At 37.5% G+C, this 23,625-nt stretch overlaps 4 protein-coding genes and 1 pseudogene across 4 annotated transcripts; 1 reads left to right on the top strand and 4 right to left on the bottom strand.

Annotated features, from left to right (window-relative positions):
- Nucleotides 1–1,882: 1,882 nt before the first annotated feature.
- Nucleotides 1,883–4,581, bottom strand: LOC125216468 (putative LRR receptor-like serine/threonine-protein kinase RPK1). The gene is made up of 2 exons (XM_048118184.2): nt 2,634–4,581; nt 1,883–2,569 (listed from the first exon to the last, which is right to left on the bottom strand). Exons 1-2 carry the CDS (start codon nt 4,537–4,539, stop codon nt 2,196–2,198), a joined length of 2,280 nt encoding a protein of 759 aa, XP_047974141.2. The 5' UTR covers nt 4,540–4,581; the 3' UTR covers nt 1,883–2,195.
- A 1,153-nt stretch (nt 4,582–5,734) lies between these two features.
- On the bottom strand, nt 5,735–7,833 carry LOC125216469 (MDIS1-interacting receptor like kinase 2-like). Its single transcript, XM_048118185.2, has 2 exons — nt 6,288–7,833; nt 5,735–6,216 (listed from the first exon to the last, which is right to left on the bottom strand). The coding sequence occupies exons 1-2, from the start codon at nt 6,457–6,459 to the stop codon at nt 5,843–5,845; spliced, it is 546 nt and encodes a 181-aa protein (XP_047974142.1). The 5' UTR covers nt 6,460–7,833; the 3' UTR covers nt 5,735–5,842.
- Nucleotides 7,834–10,148: 2,315 nt separating this feature from the next.
- Nucleotides 10,149–13,327, bottom strand: LOC125210000 (uncharacterized). Its single transcript, XM_048109578.2, has 2 exons — nt 10,789–13,327; nt 10,149–10,712 (listed from the first exon to the last, which is right to left on the bottom strand). The coding sequence occupies exons 1-2, from the start codon at nt 13,307–13,309 to the stop codon at nt 10,339–10,341; spliced, it is 2,895 nt and encodes a 964-aa protein (XP_047965535.1). The 5' UTR covers nt 13,310–13,327; the 3' UTR covers nt 10,149–10,338.
- A 1,791-nt stretch (nt 13,328–15,118) lies between these two features.
- On the bottom strand, nt 15,119–17,893 carry LOC125210002 (uncharacterized; annotated as a pseudogene).
- A 1,695-nt stretch (nt 17,894–19,588) lies between these two features.
- LOC125210003 (putative transcription factor KAN2) lies at nt 19,589–20,149 on the top strand. The gene has a single exon (XM_048109579.2). It carries the CDS (start codon nt 19,589–19,591, stop codon nt 20,147–20,149), a length of 561 nt encoding a protein of 186 aa, XP_047965536.2.
- The last annotated feature ends 3,476 nt before the right edge of the window (nt 20,150–23,625 follow it).

Raw genomic sequence — 23,625 nt, forward strand, 5'->3', positions numbered from 1 at the left:
CAAAAAACTAGTGTGTGATATATGCATACAAACCATTACTATTCCATCTCCATTTTACAGATGCTCTCAACAAACTGGCGGTTGCTCTTTCCTTGCTCATAAAGTGTGTTCAGAGCGTCTCCCCATTATCAAGTTTGAGATTCCAATTGGTTACGGTAACAATATAATGAAGGCACAACCTTGTCCATACCAGGCCAAATTGTGCTTCAATTCAATATTTTACTGTATGTTCTGTTATCTTCCTTGCAATGCACCTTGCTACTTCTTTCCTGAGACTGGTATTCGTTTGAATCATATCCCCTGCATGATGGTTGATATGTCATGCATGGCTTCTCCAAGCATTATAAAGCACATCTCACACAGTCAACACTTTCTCTTTCACACCACTCTTTTTTGGCGGGCCTCCCCCATCAGTTGTTGTTCCCGTGGCTCCATCGTTTATGATGTCTATAAGTGCACTATCTGTGATTTCTTTATTCATATAAGGTGCGCCTTGCTACCAAAAAGGGTTCGTTTTCGTGAATTCGATCAACATCCACTGAACTTGATCACTAACGGTACTAGTAATAGTATTGGTAGTGATCAAGACATATGCGAGGTGTGTGAGGAAGGCATAGAGTGCAAGTATTGGTTCTACCATTGTGCTAAATGTGACTACTCTTTCCACGTAAACTGCATTCCCTCGCTTGGCTATTTGTCCAAAGTCAAGTTCGGAGGCAAATTTGATATTCCTTGTCACTCTCATCCTCTCACACTTAAACGGATGCTTTCTTACGGAAGAAATGAGAAATGTGGGCATTGCCACAAAATCATTCCGGGATTGGTAGATCAAGCTGCTTTCTCATGTTCAGAGTGCGATTATTGGATTCATTTTTCTTGTGCAAGGGATTAATTCACATCCTCTCAGGATTGTATAGCCTTGGTTTTCGAGGAAATCAGTGAAAAGTTACTCTATGAGTTTGATGCAGACCGACAAGCATAGTATCAACAAAAGAGGCCACAGTTACAGTGAATCCAGAGATAGAATCAAGTGCCGAGGAGGAACTTGCGTCGAGTGGAGAAGGGTCACGAAGGAAGGAGAAGGAGGAGAAGAGGCAGCGCCATTATGTACAGTGAAAAATCAATCCCGGCGATCTTGTTATGTGTGTTGGTGTGTGTTGGTTTTACAAACTCATTCTTCATGGTAATAATAGTTATCTAATTTTTTTAATTTTCGATTTTCATGCTATTGTTTTCTGTTAGATTTTAATTGGGAATTTCTGTGATTTTGTAGGATGTTAAGTGCCAGGGTTGCTTCAACATGTAAGTTCTTTCAATATTATTAGATTGTTTAAACAAATTATGATATTGTGAATCAATTGTTGATGTATTATAAAATGCTTGTTGTTTTGGTTGATGTGTGCTGTTAATTTATGTATGTAAATGTGTATGTATTTGCAGAACCACTGTTTTCAGCCACTCTCAAACCGTTGTTGTGTGCGGAAACTGCCAGACGGTGTGCCAACCGACTGGTGGCCATGCCCGCCTCACCGAGGGCTGCTCCTCCCGAAAAAAGGGTGATTGAAGAACATACTCCTAGTCATGAGGTTTTTTGGTTGGATGTTTTTTTGACATGTAATGCTCCTTGAGGTTATGTTATCCTAGTTTTGAATTGTGTTACATTAGCAAATTATAACTGACCAGTTTTTATGTCATATTTATTCACATTCACTTATTTTGTCAAGTTGAAACATTTGCCGTTACCCTCTTATTGTTATGGTTATTGTTTCCAAACTCCAAAGACTTGCCCTGTCAATTATTTTGTTGATGCTTATGGTTCTTGTCTTCAAAGATTTGCACTTTCAGTTAAGATGCTTATGTTTGTGATAACCATCTAGATGACTTGGTGCAATGACAAGAAGTGTGTATCAAGATTTTAGAGTTTAATACAAGCATGCAATTTATACTATTACACAGATACGTTGTACCATCAACTAGGGTTGGCATCTAACAAGATGAGAGATTCATTTATTAGAATTTCTTTTTGTTGTTTTCAACAATGGAACCAACGCTACATGTTGCTTAACTAATAAAGATCCCTGTTGGAGTTTAATAAATATGTTAAGAGTGGAGCTACTTAACTATTACGAAGATGCATCATACACCAAAACATTTAATCTTTATTCAAGAAGAGGCAGTTTAAGGCAGTTGTGAGCTCAGTCTGAGTGCATGAGATGAAGCACTGATATGGAGCGGAAAGGCATTGGCAATCGTGGTGGATGCTTAGCAAGTTCCTGAGCCACCTCCTTCATTGACGGCCTCGACTTTGGATCAGAGCTAATGCATTTCAGTGCTGTTTTCACCACTCCAGCCACTTCCCTTGACACTCTTACATCTTCATCCGGAGATGGTAGCCTCTTGTCAATGAGTTGTTGCACCATCATGTTTTGAGCAAACTGCGTGGATCTCTTCATCATCATCATGGAGGAAACGAAATCCCCCGGGTGGTCTCCAAACATGACTTCCAATGCCAAAACTCCGAAGCTATACACATCACATTTTTCTGTAACCACCATTGTGAAGGCCAACTCTACAACCAACAAACATGTCATCGTAATTAATACAATTACTTGAAAATATGTAATTATGCATACCTGGTGCTATATAGCCCCGAGTTCCCACAAGTACTGTTTGATTGGATGAATCTGGATCCAACAATCTTGCTGTCCCAAAATCAGATAAACAACCTTCAAACTCTGAATCCAAGAGTATGTTGCTGCTCGATACATCTCTGTGTAGAATAGGTGGGCTGCAATCGTGATGCATGTAAGATAGGGCATTTGCAATGCCCTTCACCACATTTACCCTCTTCTTCCAGGTCAGCTCCACGGCTTCGTCATCATACTTCAACACGCTAAAGAGGCTTCCTCTTTCCATGTAGTTGTAGATGAGAAACATGCTCCGTTGGTGCAGACAAAAGCCAAAAAGCTTGACAATATAGCGATGGCGAATCTGAGAGAGAACCTCGGCTTCATTCCTAAAAGAGGAGTCAAAAGTAGGATTATCTCCTTCAAATCTGTGAAGCTTCTTAACGGCAACAACTTTTCCGGTGGGCAGTAGAGCTCTGTAGACGCTCCCATAGCCTCCAATTCCGATGCAGTATCTCAAGTCAAAGTCTGCAGTTGCTTCAATAATGTCTTGATAGGCGATGTTGCCATCGAAATTCCAAATTGTGAATATGTCTCCATGTTTGGGACGAGGTGTGACTGATGCTGATTTCTTCTCCCTTCTTTTGGAGAATATGAAATAGATTCCACAGAAAATGAAAAACACAAAGATTACATAGTAAAGAATTTCCACATCAATTGTGGATGTAGTCGGAAGATTTAAATTGAGATTCCCAAGGAACGATTCTCTCCCAAATCTAAGCCACACGTCGGGTGGAATGTGGCCCTCCAAACTATTGAAGGACAAATCAATTCCATGCAAACGTGAAACAGATTCAGGGATTTCACCAAAAAGATGGTTCACTGAAAGATTGATATCGAGAAACTTTGCATTAGGAACATCTCCAAACGGAATAGGTATCTGTCCATACATAGAATTCCTACTGAGGCCTATGGTTGTGATACAAGGAAGCATGTGTATTCCTGCTTCAAAAACCCCTTCCAACCTATTGCCATCCAATTTCAAGATTTCCAATCTTGTTAATTGGCTCATAATAGAGGGCAAAGAGCCATTGATGTAATTGTTGCTCAAATCAAGAGCAATCAAATGAAGGAGGTACCCTATTCCCGAAGGAATGGCACCGGAAATGCTATTAGAAGAAATGAGAAGCACCTCTAAGTTAGTGAGATTTGATAGTGAAAGAGGCAGCTCACTCCAAAGTGAATTGTATGACAAGTCGAGATGAGTAAGTTTGGATAGGCTTCCTATGTCATGTGGAATGACACCAGAAAATTCATTAGAAGAGAGGTCGAGCACAAGTAATTCACTCAGATTTACCAATATGAAAGGCACCTCACTTTGGAGTCGATTGTATGACAAATTGAGATGAGTAAGTTTGGATAAGCTTCCTATGTCAGGTGGAATGACACCATAAAACTCATTAGAAGAGAGGTCGAGCACAAGTAATTTACTCAGATTTGCCAATGAAAGAGGTAACTCAGAAGTGAGTAGATTATTCGAGAAATTGAGATAAGATAGGTCGGAGAGGTAACCTATTTGTGATGGAATAAGTCCATAGAGACCACATGAGGCGAGATGAATGCTGGTGAGAGATGTGAAAACAAGCGGATCCAAATAGCGAAGATCGTGACACCAAGGAATAGTAGTGCATCCTACTTGAGTTTGCAGGCTTATCTCTGTAACACGACCACCATCATTGCAAGTGATACCTTGCCACTTGCAGACGGTGGAGTTGGATTTCATATGAGTATGAGGCCACTCAAAAGCCATCAACACCTCCAGTTCTCTGCTCGGGTTTGAAACATTTGCTGCAACTACATCACTCAATAATAATATGCTAATAATGATGAAAGCAACAAAGACGACATCCATTGCTTATATTATCTAGTTTCTGCATAAGTGATTCTTTTCATGCATACCTCTTAAGTGTTTTACAAACTTTAGATACATTATTAATTGAAATTTGAGTCTTGGAAATAAATGGCTATCAATTGTCATTGAACTTGACTTAGAAGTCTACTCATGTCATGTAAATTGTAACCCTACCTCAATTCCAACCCAGTCTACAAGGCCTTAATGATACACGCTTTTCTGTTTCGAAAGCAAATTTTGAATATTGACCTAAAAAAATATTACACTCATTTTCTTAAACAAGGTTGTTCTCTGGATTATTATTCATTTCGGAACTTCATGCAAGATTTCAATAATTTTAGAAAAGATATGGATTAGGGAGTGGTTCAATTGGGGAATGTCATTTACTTAAAATGAGAAGTTGATAACTTATCACTTGGAAGTACAAGTACAAAACGTATGGTGGCCAACGGATAGGTTCTCATTTTAAGACAGTTCTCAAATTAAATCACTCGCTTTGATGATAATATTTTTTTTCTAAATAGAAAAGTCCAACTTATTGAGTTATTAGCTTTCTTAAAATCTCTCTGTCCATACGAAAATAGTCCCATTTGTGTATGACATGAGTTATACTACACGATTGGTAAAATATGAGAGAAAGTGACAAGTGAAAATAGACGAGAATAAAAAAAGTGATGAGAAAGTTTCCAAAATAGATATATAAATAATTACTTAGCTATTATAGAGTATGACGTTGATTTTTGAATAAGATACATTTTTTGGATTGTTGGCATGCGTGTAACAAGGTGCTCCACCAACTTAGCTATAGGCTTAGTGCTTGTAATACTATAAAACACCTCCACATTATGGATTTAGGGAAGTGTGGAAATGTTGTAGCAAGAGTTTAGAGTTGACTCGGAAGATCTTGTGTTTATAAAGATCTTCTAATTTTAATAAAAATTATTTTCTAGAAGCATGCACCTATTAATTTTTTACTAGTAATGCAATTTACATAGGAGTAAGCTATCTAAAATAACTTAATTTGTAAAGTAACAGAGTAAAAGAATGTATCTAGTGGAACCAACACTCCATGTGGTTGAACTGATAAAGTTCCCTGCTGTAAAATGTGACAGTTTTAAATCACATTAATTATGTTAAAGAGTCCCAATAATATATTATACCAACATACATTTGATCATAATTATAGAAAATATCACAGCATTGTTCACGAAGAAGGAAAAGACTAAGGAAACAGAGGAAAACAGAGCATTTTCATATGTCTACTGAGCATCTGTAAATTTATTATAGAAGAGGGGCTGTGAGTTCAATCTGAATGCATGAGATGTAGCACTGATACAGAGCGGAATGGCATTGTCAACCACGGTGGGTGCTTAGCGAGCTCCTGAGACACCTCCTTCATATACAGCCGCAGCTTTGGATCGCAACTGATGCATTTCAATGCTGTTTTCACCACTCCAACCACTTCCATCGACAATCTCACATCTTCTTCTGGAGATGGTAGCCTCTTGTCCAAGAGTTGTTGCACCATCATGTTTTGAGCAAACTGAGTGGATCTCTTCATCGTCATCATGGAGGAAATGATATCCCCCGGATGATCTCCGAACATGACTTCCAATGCCAAAACTCCAAAGCTGTACACATCACATTTTTCTGTAACCACCATAGTGAAAGCCAACTCTGCACCCAACAAACATGCCATCATCATAATAAAAGTTACTTGAAACTATGTTATGTGTTATGATGCATACCTGGTGCAATGTAGCCCCGAGTTCCCACGAGTATTGTTTGATTGGATGAATCTGGATCCAACAATCTAGCCGTCCCAAAATCAGATAAACAACCTTCAAACTCTGAATCCAAGAGTATGTTACTGCTCGAAATGTCTCTGTGTAAAATAGGAGGGCTGCAATCGTGATGCATGTAAGATAGGGCATTTGCAATGCCCTTCACCACATTTACCCTCTTCTACCAGTTTAGCTCCACGGCTTCGTCATCATACTTCAACACGCTAAAGAGGCTTCCTCTTTCCATGTAGTCGTAGATAAGAAACATGCTCCGTTGGTGCAGACAAAAACCAAAAAGCTTGACAATATGGCGATGGCGAATCTGAGAGAGAACCCCGGCTTCATTCCTAAAAGAGGAGTCGAAGGTAGGATTATCACCTTCAAATCTGTGAAGTTTTTTAACCGCAACAAGTCTTCCAGTGGGCAGTAGGACTCTGTAGACGCTCCCGTATGCTCCAGTTCCAATGCAGCATCTCAAGTCAAAGTCTTGTGTTGCGTCAATGATGTCTTGATAGGCAATGTTGCCATCGAAGTTCCAAATCTTGAATATGTCTCCATGTTTGGGATCGGGTGTGACCGAAGAGGCACCATTCCTTCCCCTTGTGAAAAAAATGAAATAGATCCCACATAATATAAAAAACACAAAGATTAGATAATAAATAATTTCAACCGTAATCCTGGATGCCACGGGAGGATGTAAATTGGTGTTTTTGCGGAACGATTCGGTCCCAAACTTATGCCATACGTTGGCTGGAATCTCACCTTCTAAATTATTATAGGAAAAATTGATTCCCTCCAAACTTGAAATAGATGTAGGGACTTCACCAATAAGTTGGTTCCAAGAAAGATCGATATTGAGAAGTTGTGCATTAGCAACACATCCAAACTGTAGAGGTATCTGTTCTTTGATTGAATTCCTACTTAGATTTATCATTTTGATAGAAGGAAGCATGCGTATTCCTGCTTCAAAAACACCTCCCAAGCTATTGCCATCCAATTTCAAGATTTCCAATCTTGCTAATTGGCTCTTAGTTGAGGGCAAAGAGCCATTGATGTTATTTAAGCTCAAATCAAGAGCAATCAAATGGAGGAGGTACCCTATTCCAGAAGGAATGGTACCGAAAATCCTGTTATAAGAAATGCTAAGCACCTCTAAGTTAGTGAGATTTGATAGTGAAAGAGGCAGCTCACTTTTGAGTGAATTGTATGATAAGTCGAGATGAGTTAGTTTGGATATGCTTCCTATTGCAGAAGGAATGGCACCGAAAATGCTATTATAAGAAATGAGAAGCACTTCTAAGTTAGTGAGATTTGATAGTGAAAGAGACCAATAGCCAACATCGTGACACCACCAAGGTTTATCATCGCATCCAACTTTAGATTGCAGGCTTATCTCTGCAACTCGGCCATGATCATCACAGGTAATGCCTTCCCAGTGGCAGTGATGAGCTGAGGAGTTGGTATGAGGCCATCTAAAATCTATCAATGCTTGCAATTCTCTGCTCGAATTTGAAACATTCATTGCAACATTAGTGTGGTGATGAAGAGCATCCACAAAACACACATCTTAATTTATATATATGATCTAGTAGTAGTAGTTGTAGGTCCAATATCATCACTCTATATAATACTATAATTATTTCCTGATTAAACTTAACAAGTTTCAACATCATCATTCAGTCCCACGCGTTAATATATTTTCTACGCTTTTATTCTACTCCTCATTTTACGCTAGAATGTGGAAAATATCCATGCAATCAAATCGTCACGATGTAATGGAAATATGATTATTAGAGTAATTGGGATGTAATAAAAATATGTGTAATTCTGAAGTACTTTTGTATCCTACCTTCTCGCCCATAAAAATTATTTTTAGTAGTTGACAGTACATGTTTTAAGACAAAATTAATAATGTATAGAGAAAAAGTGATTGAAGTACTTTTAGATAAGTGTGGCTCATATTATTAATATGATAAAAACTTACTATAAATAAGTAGACATACCAATATTATGTGGACGGATATCGTATTTATTTTGGTTTAATTATTTTGTTTGTATTAGTACTACTCTTTTTTTTTTTTCTAAGAGACACATTTTTCTTTTTATAATGTCAAACTCTAATGGACCTATTTTATGAAATGGAAACATTATTTTTTACTTTATTTTCTTTTTATTTTTTATTCTCTACTTATATAATAAAATTACATAAAAATATTGTGCTAAATAAAAAATGCTCGGTATTAGAATTGAAGTAAACGGTCAATTGCCATTGACTTGGACTTAGAAGTCTATACTCAACCCAACCTTAAAGGGGCAAGTCTAGTCTACAAGATATTCCACAAAATTATTTTCTAACCTTAACCGAAAAAGTTAAGTTTGGACCAAAAATATTATTTAAGACCAAAAGGTCACAAACTTAATGTATATGACGAACAAAATGTTGAGGACCAAAAATGGACTTTTGTCATGAATTAATTAAGAAACTTTGTACGTACTCGAGTTGATCCAACTTCCAGAGGACGAGTTTGACATGTTTCCAAGTTTGAAGATCCGTACATTCTTGTAGAGAAACCAAGATGATAATATTGGAGATGAAGATAAGAAGTTTGCAATTGAGAATTTCCACAAGCATCCTTTGATCCTAATTGGTGATGATGAGGAGGTTCATGATTATAAAAAACTAGTGTGTGATATATACAAACCGTTACTATTCCATCTCGATTTTACAAAAATGCGCTGAACATGGCGATTGCTCTTTCGTTGCCCTCAAAGTCTGTGCAGAGCTTCTCCCCATTTTCAAGTTTGCGATTCCAATTGATATCGGTGTAGGTACACTGTGTTTAAGAGACTGTACGTACTTGTTTATATTGTGATGCGGGTGATGTGTGCGTATTTAAGTATGAGTACTATAAACGAGCGTTTTACAAATTTGATTTGCCTATCATGGTTTTATTTATTTTGAGGATAATAATAGGAGTATAATTTATTGTGAAAAATACCATCAATTAATCGAAATAGCACCAAACTACAAAGATATATCGTTTTGATAGAAGGAAGCATGTGTATTCCTGTTTCGTAAACAACTTCCAACCTATTGACGTCCCATTTCAAGATTTACAATCTTTCTAATTGGCCTATAGTTGAGGTTAGGGAGCCATTGATGTTATTGTTACTCAAATCATGAACAATCAAGTTTTGGAGGAAACCTATTGCAGAGAGAATGGATCCAGAAATGAAGTTGTTGTGAGAAATATCAAGCACCTCTAAGTTGGTGAAATTTGGCAGTGAAAGAGGCAGCTCACCTTATGTCAGGTGCATGGAGCTTGCAGCCTTATCTTTGCAACGCAGCCATCATCATTCGGAAGTAATGCCTTTCCAGTGGCAGTGGTGAGAAGCGGAGTTCGTATAAGGCCATCCGAAATCTTTCAATGCTTGGACTTCTCTGAAAGTAGTAGCAATTAAATCCATCAGTTGTATGATCTACCTAGTTTATAGGATTATGTTTTTTCTACTAGTTGTAAATGTTATCTCTCTATATTATTATGTGACTTATAGTTGCAAATGTTATCTCCCAAACTTATTCCATACGCTGGGAGGAAGGTGTCCCTCCAAACTATTGTAGGAAAGATCGATTCCATGCAAACGTAAAACAGATACAGGGACTTCACCAAAAAGGTGGTTCCAAGAACAATCGAGATTGAGGAGCTGTGCATTTGGAACATCAGCAAACTGTGAAGTTATCCGGCCCCGGATTGAATTCCTACTGAGGTCTTTGGTTTTGATAGAAGAAAGCATGTTTATTCCCGCTTAGAAAACATATACCCAATGTCAAGCACATGTGCATATATCAACATATATTTTATCTTGATTCTACAAATATTGACAACATTATTCAAAATCAAGAAACACTACGGAAACAGAGAAAAACAGAGACAATTTCATATGGCTACTTCACATCTACTATAAATTTATTACTCCTACTATAAAAAGAAGCTGCTTTTAGGCAATTGTGAGCTCAGTCTGTGTGCATGAGATGAAGCACTGATATTGAGCGGAATGGCATTGTTAACCGTGGTGGATGTTTAGCGAGCTCCTGAGACACCTCCTTCATACAAGGCCGCGAGTTTGGATCACAGCTTATGCATTTCAGAGCTGTTTTGATCACTGCAATCACTTCCCTCGACATTCTTACATCTTCCTCCAGAGATGGTAGCCTCTTGTCCATGAGTTGTTGCACCATCATGTTTTGAGCAACCTGCGTGGTTCTCTTCCCCATCGTCATGGAGGAAAGGAAATCCCCTGGATGATCTCCAAACATGACTTCCAATGCCAAAACTCCAAAGCTGTACACATCACATTTTTCTGTAACAACCATTGTGAAGGCCAACTCTGCATCCAACTAACATGTCATCGTCATGAAAACAATTTCTACTACTTTAAACTATATATGTTATGATATGCATACCTGGTGCAATATAGCCCCGAGTCCCGACTAACATAGTCTGATTAGACGAATCTGGATCCAACAATCTGGCTGTACCAAAATCAGATAAACAACCTTCAAACTCTGAATCCAAGAGTATGTTGCTGCTCGAAATGTCTCTGTGTAAAATAGGAGGGTTGCAATCATGATGCATGTAAGAGAGTGCATTGGCAATGCCCTTCACCACATTTAACCTGTTCTTCCAGTTCAGCTCCACGGCTTCTTCATCATACTTCAACAAGCTAAAGAGGCTTCCTCTTTCCATGTAGTTGTAGATGAGAAACATGCTCCGTTGGTGCAGACAAAAGCCAAAAAGCTTGACAATATGACGATGGCGAATCTGAGAGAGAACCTCTGCTTCATTCCTAAAAGAGGAGTCAAAAGTAGGATTATCTCCTTCAAATCTGTGAAGTTTTTTCACAGCAACAACTCTTCCGGTGGGCAGTAGAGCTCTGTAGACGCTCCCATATCTACCAGTTCCGATGCAGTATCTCAAGTCAAAGTCTGCTGTTGCTGCAATGATGTCTTGATAGGCGATGTTGCCATCAAAGTTCCATATCTTAAATATGTCACCATGTCCTTTGTCAGGCGTGGTTGATGCTGATTTCTTTCCAAAGAAAAGGACTCCTAAGAAACTTGAAAGCAGAAACACACAACCAATTACCACAGCATATATTACAACTGAATTGTTCCAATGTTTTTCTTTCTCCATCCCAGTTGGAGCTCCCGGCATGGATCCATTTGGAACATGTAACTTGGGATTGCCAATGAATGATTTTCTCGGAAACTTATGCAAGACAGTGAGCGGAATCTGTCCCTCCAAATTATTGTAAGCCAAATTGATATCATTCAAATATATTACAGATTGAGGGACTCCACCAGAAAGATTGTTCCAAGAAAGATCAATATTCTGTAAATTTACAGAAGCAACATCTCCAATGTGAAAAGGTATCTGTTCTTTGATTGAATTCTTGCTTAGATTTATCATTATGACTGCAGGCAGATTTACTATCCCTGCTAAAAAACCACCTTCCAACCTATTGATTTCCAATTTCAAGAATTGTAGCATTGGTAATTGGGTGATAGTTGAGGGAAGAGAGCCAGTGATGCTATTGTTCCTCAAATCAAGAACAACCAACTGCTTGAGGTTTCCTATTCCAGAGGGAATGGCACCATGAATGAAGTTTTGAAAAATTTCAAGTACCTCCAATTCAGTGAGATTTGCCACTGAAATAGGCAACTCACTGTAGAGTCGATTTTGAGACATATTGAGATAAGTTAGTCTCGCTAAGCATCCTATCTCAGGTGGAATGGCACCGGAAAAGTCATTAGAAGATATGTCAAGAACTTGTAATTTAGTGAGATTTGGAAGTGAAAGAGGCAACTCACCCTTGAGCCGATTGTTAGACAAATCGAGATAAGTTAGTTTTAATAAGGTTCCTATCTCAGGTGGAATGACACCAGAAAAGAAATTGTGAGAAATGTCAAGCATCTCCAATTTAGTGAGGTTTGGAAGTGAAAGAGGCAACTCACCCTTGAGTCTATTGTGAGACAAGTTGAGACAACTTAGTTCGGACAAGCTTCCAATCTCAGGAATGACACCAGAAAAATTGTTGTAAGAAATGTCAAGCACATTCAGTTTGATGAGATTTGACGGCAACTCACCTTCAAGTCGATTGTGAGACAAATCGAGATGAGTTAGTTCTGATAAGTTTCCTATCTCAAATGGGATGACCCTGGAAAAATCATTGAGAGAAATGTTGAGTACATTTAACCCACTGAGGTTTGCCAATGAAAGAGGTAACTGACCGTGGAGTTGATTATGAGACAAATCAAGATAAGTTAGCTTGGATAAGCTTCCTATGTTTGGTGGAATGACACCATAAATGAGGTAATAGTTATGAGAGAAGTCGAGCACGTGTAAATCACTCAGATTTGCCAATGAAATAGGAAGCTTAGATTCAAGAAAATTATGAGACAAATTGAGATGAGTAAGCTTAGATAAGCATCCTATGGAAGGGGGAATGGAATCATAATAGCAATTGTTATCAGAAATGTCAAGCACATGTAACTCAGTCAGATTCGCTAAGGAATAAGGCAGACAATTTTCGAGTGCATTATTCGACAAATTGAGATAAGTTAGGTTGGAGAGGTAACCTATTTGTGGTGGGATAACTCCATAGAGACCGCATGAGCTGAGATGAATGCTAGTCAGTGATGTGAAAACAAGCGGATCAAGATGGCGAAGATCGTGACACTGAGATTCATCATCGCATCCTACATCAGTTTGCAGGCTTATCTCTGCAACGCGGCCATCATCATCACAAGTAATGCCTTTCCAGTGGCACTGATGAGCTGAGGAGTTGATATAAGGCCATCCAAAATCCATCAACGCCTTCAATTCTCTACTCGAATTTGAAGCATTAGATGCAACTGCATTATTGATCAACAATGAGCAGATGCTCACAATGATCATAGAATTAGCAGCAAACAAGGCATTCATCACTTTATAGTATTCTCTAGTTTGTATGTATGTGTATGATTCTTCTTGTTAATCTCACTCATATTCATACCTATAATATATCACCTTGTATAGTGTTGAAGTCCCAACCCAACATACACGTTTTCCACAATTCACTTTTTCTATTCTAATATCCCTCAATATTTCAATACAAATATTGTACACTTGCGGTGCACTCATATTTCATGAAAATATCTGTAATCAATTCATAATGCACCATTTCTTCCAATTTTTAAAATTATGGGCAGTATTATCACTTTTTTAATATTAACAACTGGAATGCAAGTGTTTATTTTCCCTTTACAACTAAGCGTACATTTCATAGATGAGAACTTCAATCTCATAATTGTTTACTAGGAGTATTTCTCAAATTGGAACAACGAAATAAAATTATACAGTGTGGAGATATATATGTTCACCAAATTTAGATTCTTTAATAGTTGAAATTTTGATGTATTAACATGTTTGAAGCTTTACACCGAAGCTTATCATTTATGAATCAGTTAAATTGAGATCAACATGTGAAATTTTGGTTGAGTTATTGTGAAAGCCCAATTTTAGGCTTGAATTTGGGATTCTTGTTTTTATTTGTGTATATTAGTTACGACACGTGATAGTATTATTTGACTTTATAAGTTAGTAAAGTGGGTTGAAAATTGAAATTGGTTAGTAAGCTCTATTTTGGGGTATTTTATATGAGTTGGATATATGTACTTTTTTTAAATATTTGTTGAACCAATAATGGTTGTGGACCTTGACTTGCACCATTAGTCACACACGTTAATATTGTACATACTCAATTATCAATCTAACTATTTACATATGTGAAATACGGCAACTTGAGTCTTGGAGATAAATAGGTGCAATTAATTGTCATTGACTTGACTTTGACTTAGGTCTACCATCTCATGTAAGTTGTAACCCTACCCTTTCCAATTTCCAACCCATTTTTTTTTTTGTCCCTTTCCAATTTCTAACCCCACCCACAACTTATTTCACTATTTTCTTTTCCTCAGAAAATATTACACCCATTCCAAAACCAAGGTTGCTCTCCGGCCTATAAACATTTTGAAACTTATTCAAATATTTTAGAAAGGATACGAATTTGATGGTAAAATCTAATTTATAAATACTCTATACGTACTACCTTCGTCCTTGAAAAACAGAATTATTTGAAATGGCACGGGTTTTAATGTAAATTAGTAAAGTAAGAGAGAAGGAGAAAAAATATATGAGATGAATAAAATATATAGAGTAAAAGAGATGAATATTAAAAATAGTGGAAATAATGTTAGTAGATTGTGAGGTCAACATCTTAAAATAAAAAGTTTATATTTTTAAAGAATGACCCAAAATAAAAATAGTTTCTATTTTTAAGGGACAAAAGTGGTATAGAGTAAGACCTTGATTTCTCAATAAAGATATTTTGGACTGTGTGAACAAGGTGCTCCACCAACTTAGCTATAGGCTTAGTGCTTGTAATACAGTAAAACACCTCCACATTATGGATTTAGGGAAGTGTGGAAATTTTGTAGCAGGAGTTTAGAACTTGGAAGATCTTGTGTTTATAAAGATCGTCTAATTTTAATAATTTTTTTTTGTAGAAGCATGCACTTATAGTAATTTTTTACTATTAATGCAATGTAAATAGGACTAAGCTAAGTAAAATAACTTACTAGTTTGTAAAGTAATGTAAAATGTGACAGTTTTAAATCGCATATATTATGTTAAGAGTCCCAATAATATATATTACATTAATACTAACATACATTTGATCATGATTACAGAAAATATCACAGCATTGTTACTGAGCATCTGTAAATTTATTATAGGGAAGAAGGTAGCTGTGAGTTCAATCTGAATGCATGAGATGTAGCACTGATACAGAGCGGAATGGCATTGTCAACCACGGTGGGTGCTTAGCGAGCTCCTGAGACACCTCCTTCATATACGGCCGCAGCTTTGGATCGCAACTGATGCATTTCAATGCTGTTTTCACCACTCCAACCACTTCCATCGACAATCTCACATCTTCTTCTGGAGATGGTAGCCTCTTGTCCAAGAGTTGTTGCACCATCATGTTTTGAGCAAACTGTGTGGATCTTTTAATCGTCATCATGGAGGAAATGATATCCCCCGGATGATCTCCAAACATGACTTCCAATGCCAACACTCCAAAGCTGTACACATCACATTTTTCCGTAACCGCCATTGTGAAGGCCAACTCTGCACCCAACAAACATGCCATCAGTATGAAATGACTACTTGAAATTATGTTAATAAACGTACCTGGTGCAATGTAGCCCCGAGTTCCCACAAGTAGAGTCTGATTGGATGAATCTGGATCCAACAATCTAGCTGTCCCAAAATCAGATAAATAGCCTTCAAACTCTAATCCAAGAGTATGTTGCTGCTCGATAAGTCTCTGTGTAGAATAGGAGGGCTGCAATCGTGATGCATGTAAGCTAGAACATTTGCAATACCCTTCACCACATATACCCTCTTCTTCCAGGTCAGCTCCACAGCTTCGTCATCATACTTCAACACGCTAAAGAGGTTTCCTCTTTCCATGTAGTCGTAGATGAGAAACATGCTCCGTTGGTGCAGACAAAATCCAAAAAGCTTCACAATATGTCGATGGCGAATCTGAGAGAGAACCTCGGCTTCATTCCTAAAAGAGGAGTCAAAAGTGGGATTATCTCCTTCGAATCTATGAAGCTTCTTGACAGCAACAACTTTTCCAGTGGGCAATAGAGCTCTGTAGACGCTCCCATAGCCTCCAGTCCCAATGCAGTATCTGAAGTCAAAGTCTGCTGTTGCTGCAATGATGTCTTGATAGGCGATGTTGCCATCGTGATGCAGTTCTAGAAGACAAGACTTGGAGGCTAAGAAAATTATTATTTTGGTTTTATTTATTTCCTAGTTAGTAGAATTAGTAGATGGAAAAATATTAATTATTTTTCCTTCTACAAAATAGGTGTTTATTTTCCTTGCAGTAATTTTTGCTTATTATCTCTTTAGTTATTTCTTTCAATAAGTTTAGGATTTGTTAGTTATTGTTGATCTTAAAAGACAGACTTTTGAATATATAATTTTGCATTGAGTTTTTATACTCCAAAGTTCTCAATAGTTTGAATTCTTTATTAGCTAGCAGTTCAGTCATTCTCATACGTTTCACCGTTCATTTGCATCACATCGAAGTTCCAAATCTTGAATATGTCTCCATGTTGAAGATTAGGTGTGACTTTGGAGGTTTCTTTCCTTCCCATTTTGGAGAATATTAAATAGATCCCACAGAATATAAAAACCACAACCACAGGAAGTAAATACCAAATAATTTTCACCTTATTGCTTGATCCCTTAGGAACAACTAGAGGAATCAACTCCGGGTTTCCTCTGAAGGAGTTTATCGGAAACTTATCCCATACGTTGGGTGGAATGTGACCCTTTAAATTATTGTGGGACAAATCAAGTCCATCTAAACGTGAAATAGATTCAGGGACTTCACCATACAAATGGTACCAAGAAAGATCGATATTGAGAAACTGTGCATTAGCAACATTTCCCAACTGAGAAGGTATCCTTTCTTTGATTGAATTCCTGCTGAGGCCTATGGTTTTGATACAAGGAAGATGTGTATTTTTGCTTCGAAAACACCTTCCAACCTATTGGCATCCAAATTCAAGATTTCCAATCTTGTTAATTGGCTCATAGTTGAGGGCAAAGAGCCATTAATGTAAACATCTCTCAAATCAAGAGCAATCAGATGGAAGAGGTACCCTATTGCAGAAGGAATGAAACCGAAAATCCTATTAGAAGAAATTAGAAGTACCTCTAAGTTAGTGAGATTTGATAGTGAAAGAGGCAGCTCAGTTTGGAGTTGATTGTGAGACAAATCGAGATGAGTTAGTTTGGATAAACTTCCTATGTTATGTGGAATGACACCATGAATGCCACGGTTATAAGATATGTCAAGAACCTCTAAGTTAGTGAGATTTTCCAGTGAAAGAGGTAGCTCACTCACAAGGTAGTTGTGTGACAAATCGAGATAAGTAAGTTTGGATAAGATACCTATTTCAGGTGGAATGACACCATTAATGTAATAGTTATGAGAAATGTCTAGAACGCGTAACTCACTCAGATTTTCCAATGAAAGAGGGAGCATAGAATACAGATGATTACGAGAAAGATTGGGATAAGATAAGTTGGAGAGGGAACCTATTTGTTCTGGGATAAATCCATAGAGACCACATTCAGTGAGATGAATGCTAGTGAGAGATGTGAAAACAAGGGGATCCAAATAGCCAACATCGTGACATTTCCAATTTTCATCATCGCATCCTACTCGAGATTGCAGTCTTACTTCTGCAACGCGGCCATTATTGTCACAGGTAATGATGAGCTGAGGAGTTGATATAAGGCCATTCGAAATCCATCAACGCCTTCAATTCTCTGCTCGAATTTGGAACATTCCTTGCTACTGCTTTACTCAACATTAGTGTTGTGATGAAGAGCATCCACAAAACACACATCTTTAAATATATATATGATATAGTCATATAGTAGTCTTAGCTCCAATATCATCACTCTATATATAATATAATTATTTCCTGATTAAACTGAACAAGTTTCAACATCAGCATTCAATCCCACGCGTTATTATATTCTCTACACTTTTATTCTAGTCCACATGTTACGATAGAACGTGGAAAATATCCATGCAATCAAATCGTCACGATGTAATGGAAATATGATTATTAGAGTAGGGGTGTGATCAATTGCTAACTCACCCCTTCATTACTAACTACAACTAATTTAACACTATAAAATTTTAAAGATTTAATGGTCTATAAATTGCCACTTGTAAATTCGTTTTTTATTTTTTAATACTAAACACACTGAATTTTGGGTTTTAAGACCATCTCCAAGGGTACTCTAAAACCTAAAATGGGATAGGTATTTAGCTCCAATAGTACTCAAAAATCAATCTCATTTTTGGTTTTTGAGAAAAAAATACCTATCTTTAGGTTTACACTAAACCAAAACCTAAAATTTTTTCAAATTTTGTGAGTAAAAAAGGCATAATTTCGAGAATATTCTTTTAAGTTTGAGTTTAGTGTAAATGGTTGGAGTAAAATCAATATTTAGTGTGACATTTAAACTAAAATGAGTTTGAGTTTAGTGGAATGGTTGGAGATGCTCTAAATCAAAATGTCAACACAGTGAATTATGTTTAAATCGAGATAATTATATACATTTTAAGTTTTGAGATATTTTTTATAAGTTAGTTACAACTAATTTGTTGTTAATTGACATAAATACCCTAATTGATATTTTTCGTGCAATATATTGATACTCGGAGTTGAATGATCTTGGACTTAGTCTTTGGTTTAAAAATCTAATGCCTATCATTTATTTGTAGTTAACAATTTAAGAGTGGTTAGCAATATAACACACACCGATTATTAGAGTAATTGGGATGTAATAAAAATATGTATAATCGTGAAGCGGAAGGGATCACCACCTACATTATATACTACATTTGCTAATACACCATTATAGAGTGGACATGTGGAATCTATAATTATGATAGAATCTATTTTCAATACAACCTCTCCCATATTTCCTCTCTTTACCATTTTTAATCTAAATGTGTTTACTCTTTCTATAAATAATTATATTAGTTAATTAGCATTTCCAAAAATTTTTGATTATGAAGAGAGTTATGCTTATTGTGAGATCAGTTTATGAATTATGAATTTATTTAAACCTAATTAATTAGCCACACGATGTCTTAATATAATCTAAACAAATACACTTGTTTATACACGAATATGTTCTTCTTTGCAAAGAAAATAATGTGAAAAGTTATGATTATTTGTTTATGATATATATAGAGTAAAGACCAAAATTGGTCCTGAACATATGACCATTTTACGTTTTTTGTCCTAAACATTATCTTTTGGATTTTTTGGTCCTGAACGTATGGAAATTTGATCATTTTGGTCATCCGTCAACATTTCTGTTAAAAACTAACGGTCAACGGGTTTAATTCCGATTTTGACCAAATTAAATTTTTAATTCTGATTTTTTACTCCCTAATTAATTCCCTAATTATTTTTATTAATTCCCTAATTATCTCAATCTCAAATTAACTCTGCAGAGAACTAATCTTCTCAATTCCTCAACAAACAATTCCATATCCACACAAGTGAATTATTTTGGCGAAGAGAAATTAAAGAGGAGAAAGTGAAGAAGAGAATGGAGTTGTTTCCAGCACAGCCAGACCTATCTCTAAGGATCAGCCCTTTAAATAGCACGACCTCATCGAGCTGGAGAAGAGGAGGGGAAGAAGAAATGGATTTGGGGTTTTGGAAGCGAGCTCTTGAGTCAAGAGCCTCCATCTCTTCAATGCCCAAGCCCGACCTCAACCTCTCTAATCCAGCCAGGGTTTCCGACACCACCAACACCTCCGCCGCGCCCCACCACCAACACCACCACCTCCTCCACGGCGGCTTCGCCCGGCCGCAGCTGGGAGAGGAAGTGAATTTGCTGAGGCCGATTAGGGGAATTCCTGTGTACCAAAACCCTCTTTCTTTCCCCTTCACACCTCATTATCACCACCATCAACAGCAGCACCATCACCAACAGCATCATCATTTGGAATCATCTTATAATCACATCGCAACTGCTCCGTCGGTGGCGCCCTACACCTCCCAAGGCCTCATGCGATCGCGCTTCCTCTCGAGATTTCCGGCTAAGCGGAGCATGAGGACCCCATGGATGCGCTGGACCACAACCCTCCACCACCAATGGGTTTAGAATATTTATAAAAATAATTAGGAAATTAATTAGGGAGTAAAAAATCAGAATTAAAAGTTTCATTTGGTCAAAATCGGGATTAAACCCGTTGACCGTTAGTTTTTAACGGAAACATTGACGCATGACCAAAATGATCAAATTTTCACATGTTCAAGACCAAAAAATCCAAAAGATAATGTTTAGGACCAAAAACGTAAAATGACCATATGTTTAGGACCAATTTTGGCCGTTACTCATATATCAAAATAAGAATGCATTTAAATGCAGCCCAAATCTTGGCCCTAGGATTAGATGATCTAATGGTCAATAATTAACCCAAAACACGGAAGGTCATAATTACGTAGTTTTAGGTCATATTATAAGATTTGGGTTTATGTCATGTTAAGATCATTTTAGGTCATGCTTTGTTAGCATGACCTAAAAATAAACTAACTATGACCTAAAAATGCCCTACATATGACCGTGTTCCGCGTTTCTGTATTTAAATCTGGTCTTCATAGATCAAAATCCTATATATATATATATATATATATATATATATATATATATATATATATAGGGGAGTGATCAATTACTAACTAATTAGCAATCCAAAACTAAGATTAAATCTTAGCCATTAGATTAGAAGATCTAGTGGTTGAAATAATGCCACATGGATTATAATTTTAATTAGGAAAATTAATAAATAAAATTAGAGGGTATTAATGTCAATTCCCTCTCATTAAAATCATCTTTCCTCGCTCATAAAGTCTGTGCAGACCTCCCCATTATCAAGTTTATATTTCCAACTCCTAACAGTTTTTGCATGGCAGAACCATGTCCAGACCCGGCTAAATGGATAACATATGAAATTTAAGAACATTATTTGCATGATTGACATTTGTAGGGATCAGACCATTCGGGATTCGCTAATTACCGGGACCTCTTTTATTGATTGGTTCTGAGATGGCTAATCTCAGAGGTACAAGCCAAGTACAACCGTGGTATCTTGATTACACACTAAGTACAAAGTTACAAACAGAAACCCTAAACTAAGCTTAAGAACTCCTTAGTTCTTGAGAGTCCATCTTTTCTGGTTGTACCTGCACACTTAGTAGCTGGATTAGTCACACAAGAGATTGATCCCGAAGGATCTAAACACAAAAGAGACTAAGTCAGAGAATCAGGCCACGAGTGGCTCAGGTCACAGCAGTGACTGCACTAGGCCTCAGACCTCCCCAATCCTCACAGCAAGTCACAAAGGAGAGCACCGTTGAACGAACTCAAACCAGAGATCAGTGGAACCCTAGATGTCACCGGCCAACGCACACCACGGCGGTCTCACACGCAGACAGACTCACACAACCCCAGAACACAGCCAAGAACACAAGACCCCTCACCACACACTCCAAGCACTTCGGGATTGGTCACAGACTACAGACCAAACCCTAGAAAGAGAAGGAAACCGAAGAAGTTGCCTAACACTCAATCTACACCGGTAGAACTCTTGGGAACTGAGAATCATCGGTGGAACTGAAAGCTCGAAGGAGAACTCCGGCTAGGTTCGCCGGAATCTTAGAGAGAAGGGAGAGAGTTGAAGACGGTTTCTGGAACAAGAGAGAGAGAGAGAGAGTCGAATGATGAGAAGACTAACCGGTCTCTCTCACTTAACAAACACAACACTCATCCAACGGCTGTGAGCCATGATCCGCGTGAAGTAGCCAGGTGTCACACATCCAGCCATTCTGGATAAGTAAACGGGCCAGGCTCGATTTGGGCCAATAATTACTCTTATGGGCTCAACAATAATAGCAGCCCAACCGAATAATAATAGAAGCCCAAAGCAAGGAGTCCAATATCCAACATTCTCCACCTTTGGACTACTTCTGGAGAAACAGGGGAGAGCCTTGGTCTACTGCTGCTTCATCATTGCCTACAAGGCATTCCTATCACCAAAGAACACAAAGTTCATTAGATAGAAAATACCAGATTGCCTAACAAAACACCAGATGGTAAACCAAATAGTTTTGTAGGACTTAAGCTGCCTTGTGACTTCAAGGAGTCAACAAGGTCTTTACCTCGGGACATGCAATGCACATGCTAACCAAAATCAAAGTGCAATTTTTTGATGCATGACAACAACTTATCCACAGAGAGACATTTAGTACCGATATCAGCAGGGTTATGATCAGTATGCACCTTTTGTAAAAGAACTTCACCTTTTTCCACAACATCTCTAATAAAATGGAACCTAACATCTATATGCTTAGTTCTACATGGAAAACAGGATTTTTACAAAGTTGAATGGCAGACTGACTATCAGAGAACAACACAGGGGCAGACTTAATAAATTTGAGTTCAGAGAGAACTCCCTTTAACCAGATTGCCTCCTTCATAGCCTCTGTAATGGCTATATACTCTGATTCTGTTGTAGACAGAGCTACAATGTGTTGGAGTTGTGATTTCCAACTAACACAAGACCTGCAAACCTGAAACACATAGGAAGTTGTGGACTTCCTCTTGTCCTTATCATTAGCATAGTTAGAATCAACAAAACTACACAACTCAACACCTTGATCATGCTTAGAAAAACACAAACCATACTTAGAAGTATTTTTCAGGTATCTAAGCAACCACTTAAGAGCTTCCCAATGCACTGGCCCAGGGTTAGACATGTATCTACTCAAGCAAGAAACAGCATAGGCAATATCAGGCCTAGTACTAACCATAAGATACATCACAGAGCCAATAGCATTGGAATAAGGGACCTTTTGCATAGCTTTAACCTCAGATTCAGTTGTAGGACAAAGGTCCTTACTTAGCATAAAATGAGCAGCTAAAGGAACAGAAGCAATTTTAGCACCAAGCATATTAAACTTTTCAAGAATTTTTTGCACATAAGGTTCCTGATGAAGGACCAGAGAAGAGGACTTTCTATCCCTAAGGATATTGATCCCCAAAATCTTTTTAGCATCACCAAGATCTTTCATGTCAAAATTTTCACATAAGGCACTTTGCACATGTTTAACAGACTTAATGCAAGGACCCATAATCAACATATCATCCACATACAACAGCAAGAACACAGGCACTTTATCAAGATTTTTCACATACAAGCAAGCATCAAAGGTACTCCTAATAAAGCCTAACTTCTGCATGCATGTATTAAACTTAATATTCCACTGCCTAGGAGATTGTTTAAGACCATACAGAGCCTTTTTAAGCAAACACACATGATTGGGAAAGTTTGGATCCACAAAACCCTCCGGTTGTTTCATGTATATGGGTTTATCCAAGTCACCATGAAGAAAAACAGTTTTGACATCCATTTGCTTTAATTCCCAATTAAAATGAGCACATAAGGCAAGCATCACTCTTACAGTAGTAAACTTAACCACAGGAGCAAAAATTTATGTATAATCAATCCCCTCTTGCTGAGTAAAACCTTTGGCAACCAACCTAGCCTTGTACCTCAACCCATCAATCTCATCTTTCAA

Source organism: Salvia hispanica, chromosome 3, assembly GCF_029641045.1.
Source record: "Salvia hispanica isolate PSC_SH4W2 chromosome 3, Shi_PSC_v1, whole genome shotgun sequence".
NCBI lineage: Eukaryota > Viridiplantae > Streptophyta > Magnoliopsida > Lamiales > Lamiaceae > Salvia > Salvia hispanica.

Coding starts and splice junctions, on each gene's coding strand:
- LOC125210000 (XM_048109578.2), bottom strand. CDS start 13,309: ATGAATGCCTTGTTTGCTGCTAATTCTATGATCATTGTGAGCATCTGC. Junction 10,713..10,788: donor TCGGGGCTATATTGCACCAG/GTATGCATATCA, acceptor AGTTGGATGCAG/AGTTGGCCTTCACAATGGTT.
- LOC125210003 (XM_048109579.2), top strand. CDS start 19,589: ATGGAGTTGTTTCCAGCACAGCCAGACCTATCTCTAAGGATCAGCCCT.
- LOC125216469 (XM_048118185.2), bottom strand. CDS start 6,459: ATGCATCACGATTGCAGCCCTCCTATTTTACACAGAGACATTTCGAGC. Junction 6,217..6,287: donor TCGGGGCTACATTGCACCAG/GTATGCATCATA, acceptor TGTTGGGTGCAG/AGTTGGCTTTCACTATGGTG.
- LOC125216468 (XM_048118184.2), bottom strand. CDS start 4,539: ATGGATGTCGTCTTTGTTGCTTTCATCATTATTAGCATATTATTATTG. Junction 2,570..2,633: donor TCGGGGCTATATAGCACCAG/GTATGCATAATT, acceptor TGTTGGTTGTAG/AGTTGGCCTTCACAATGGTG.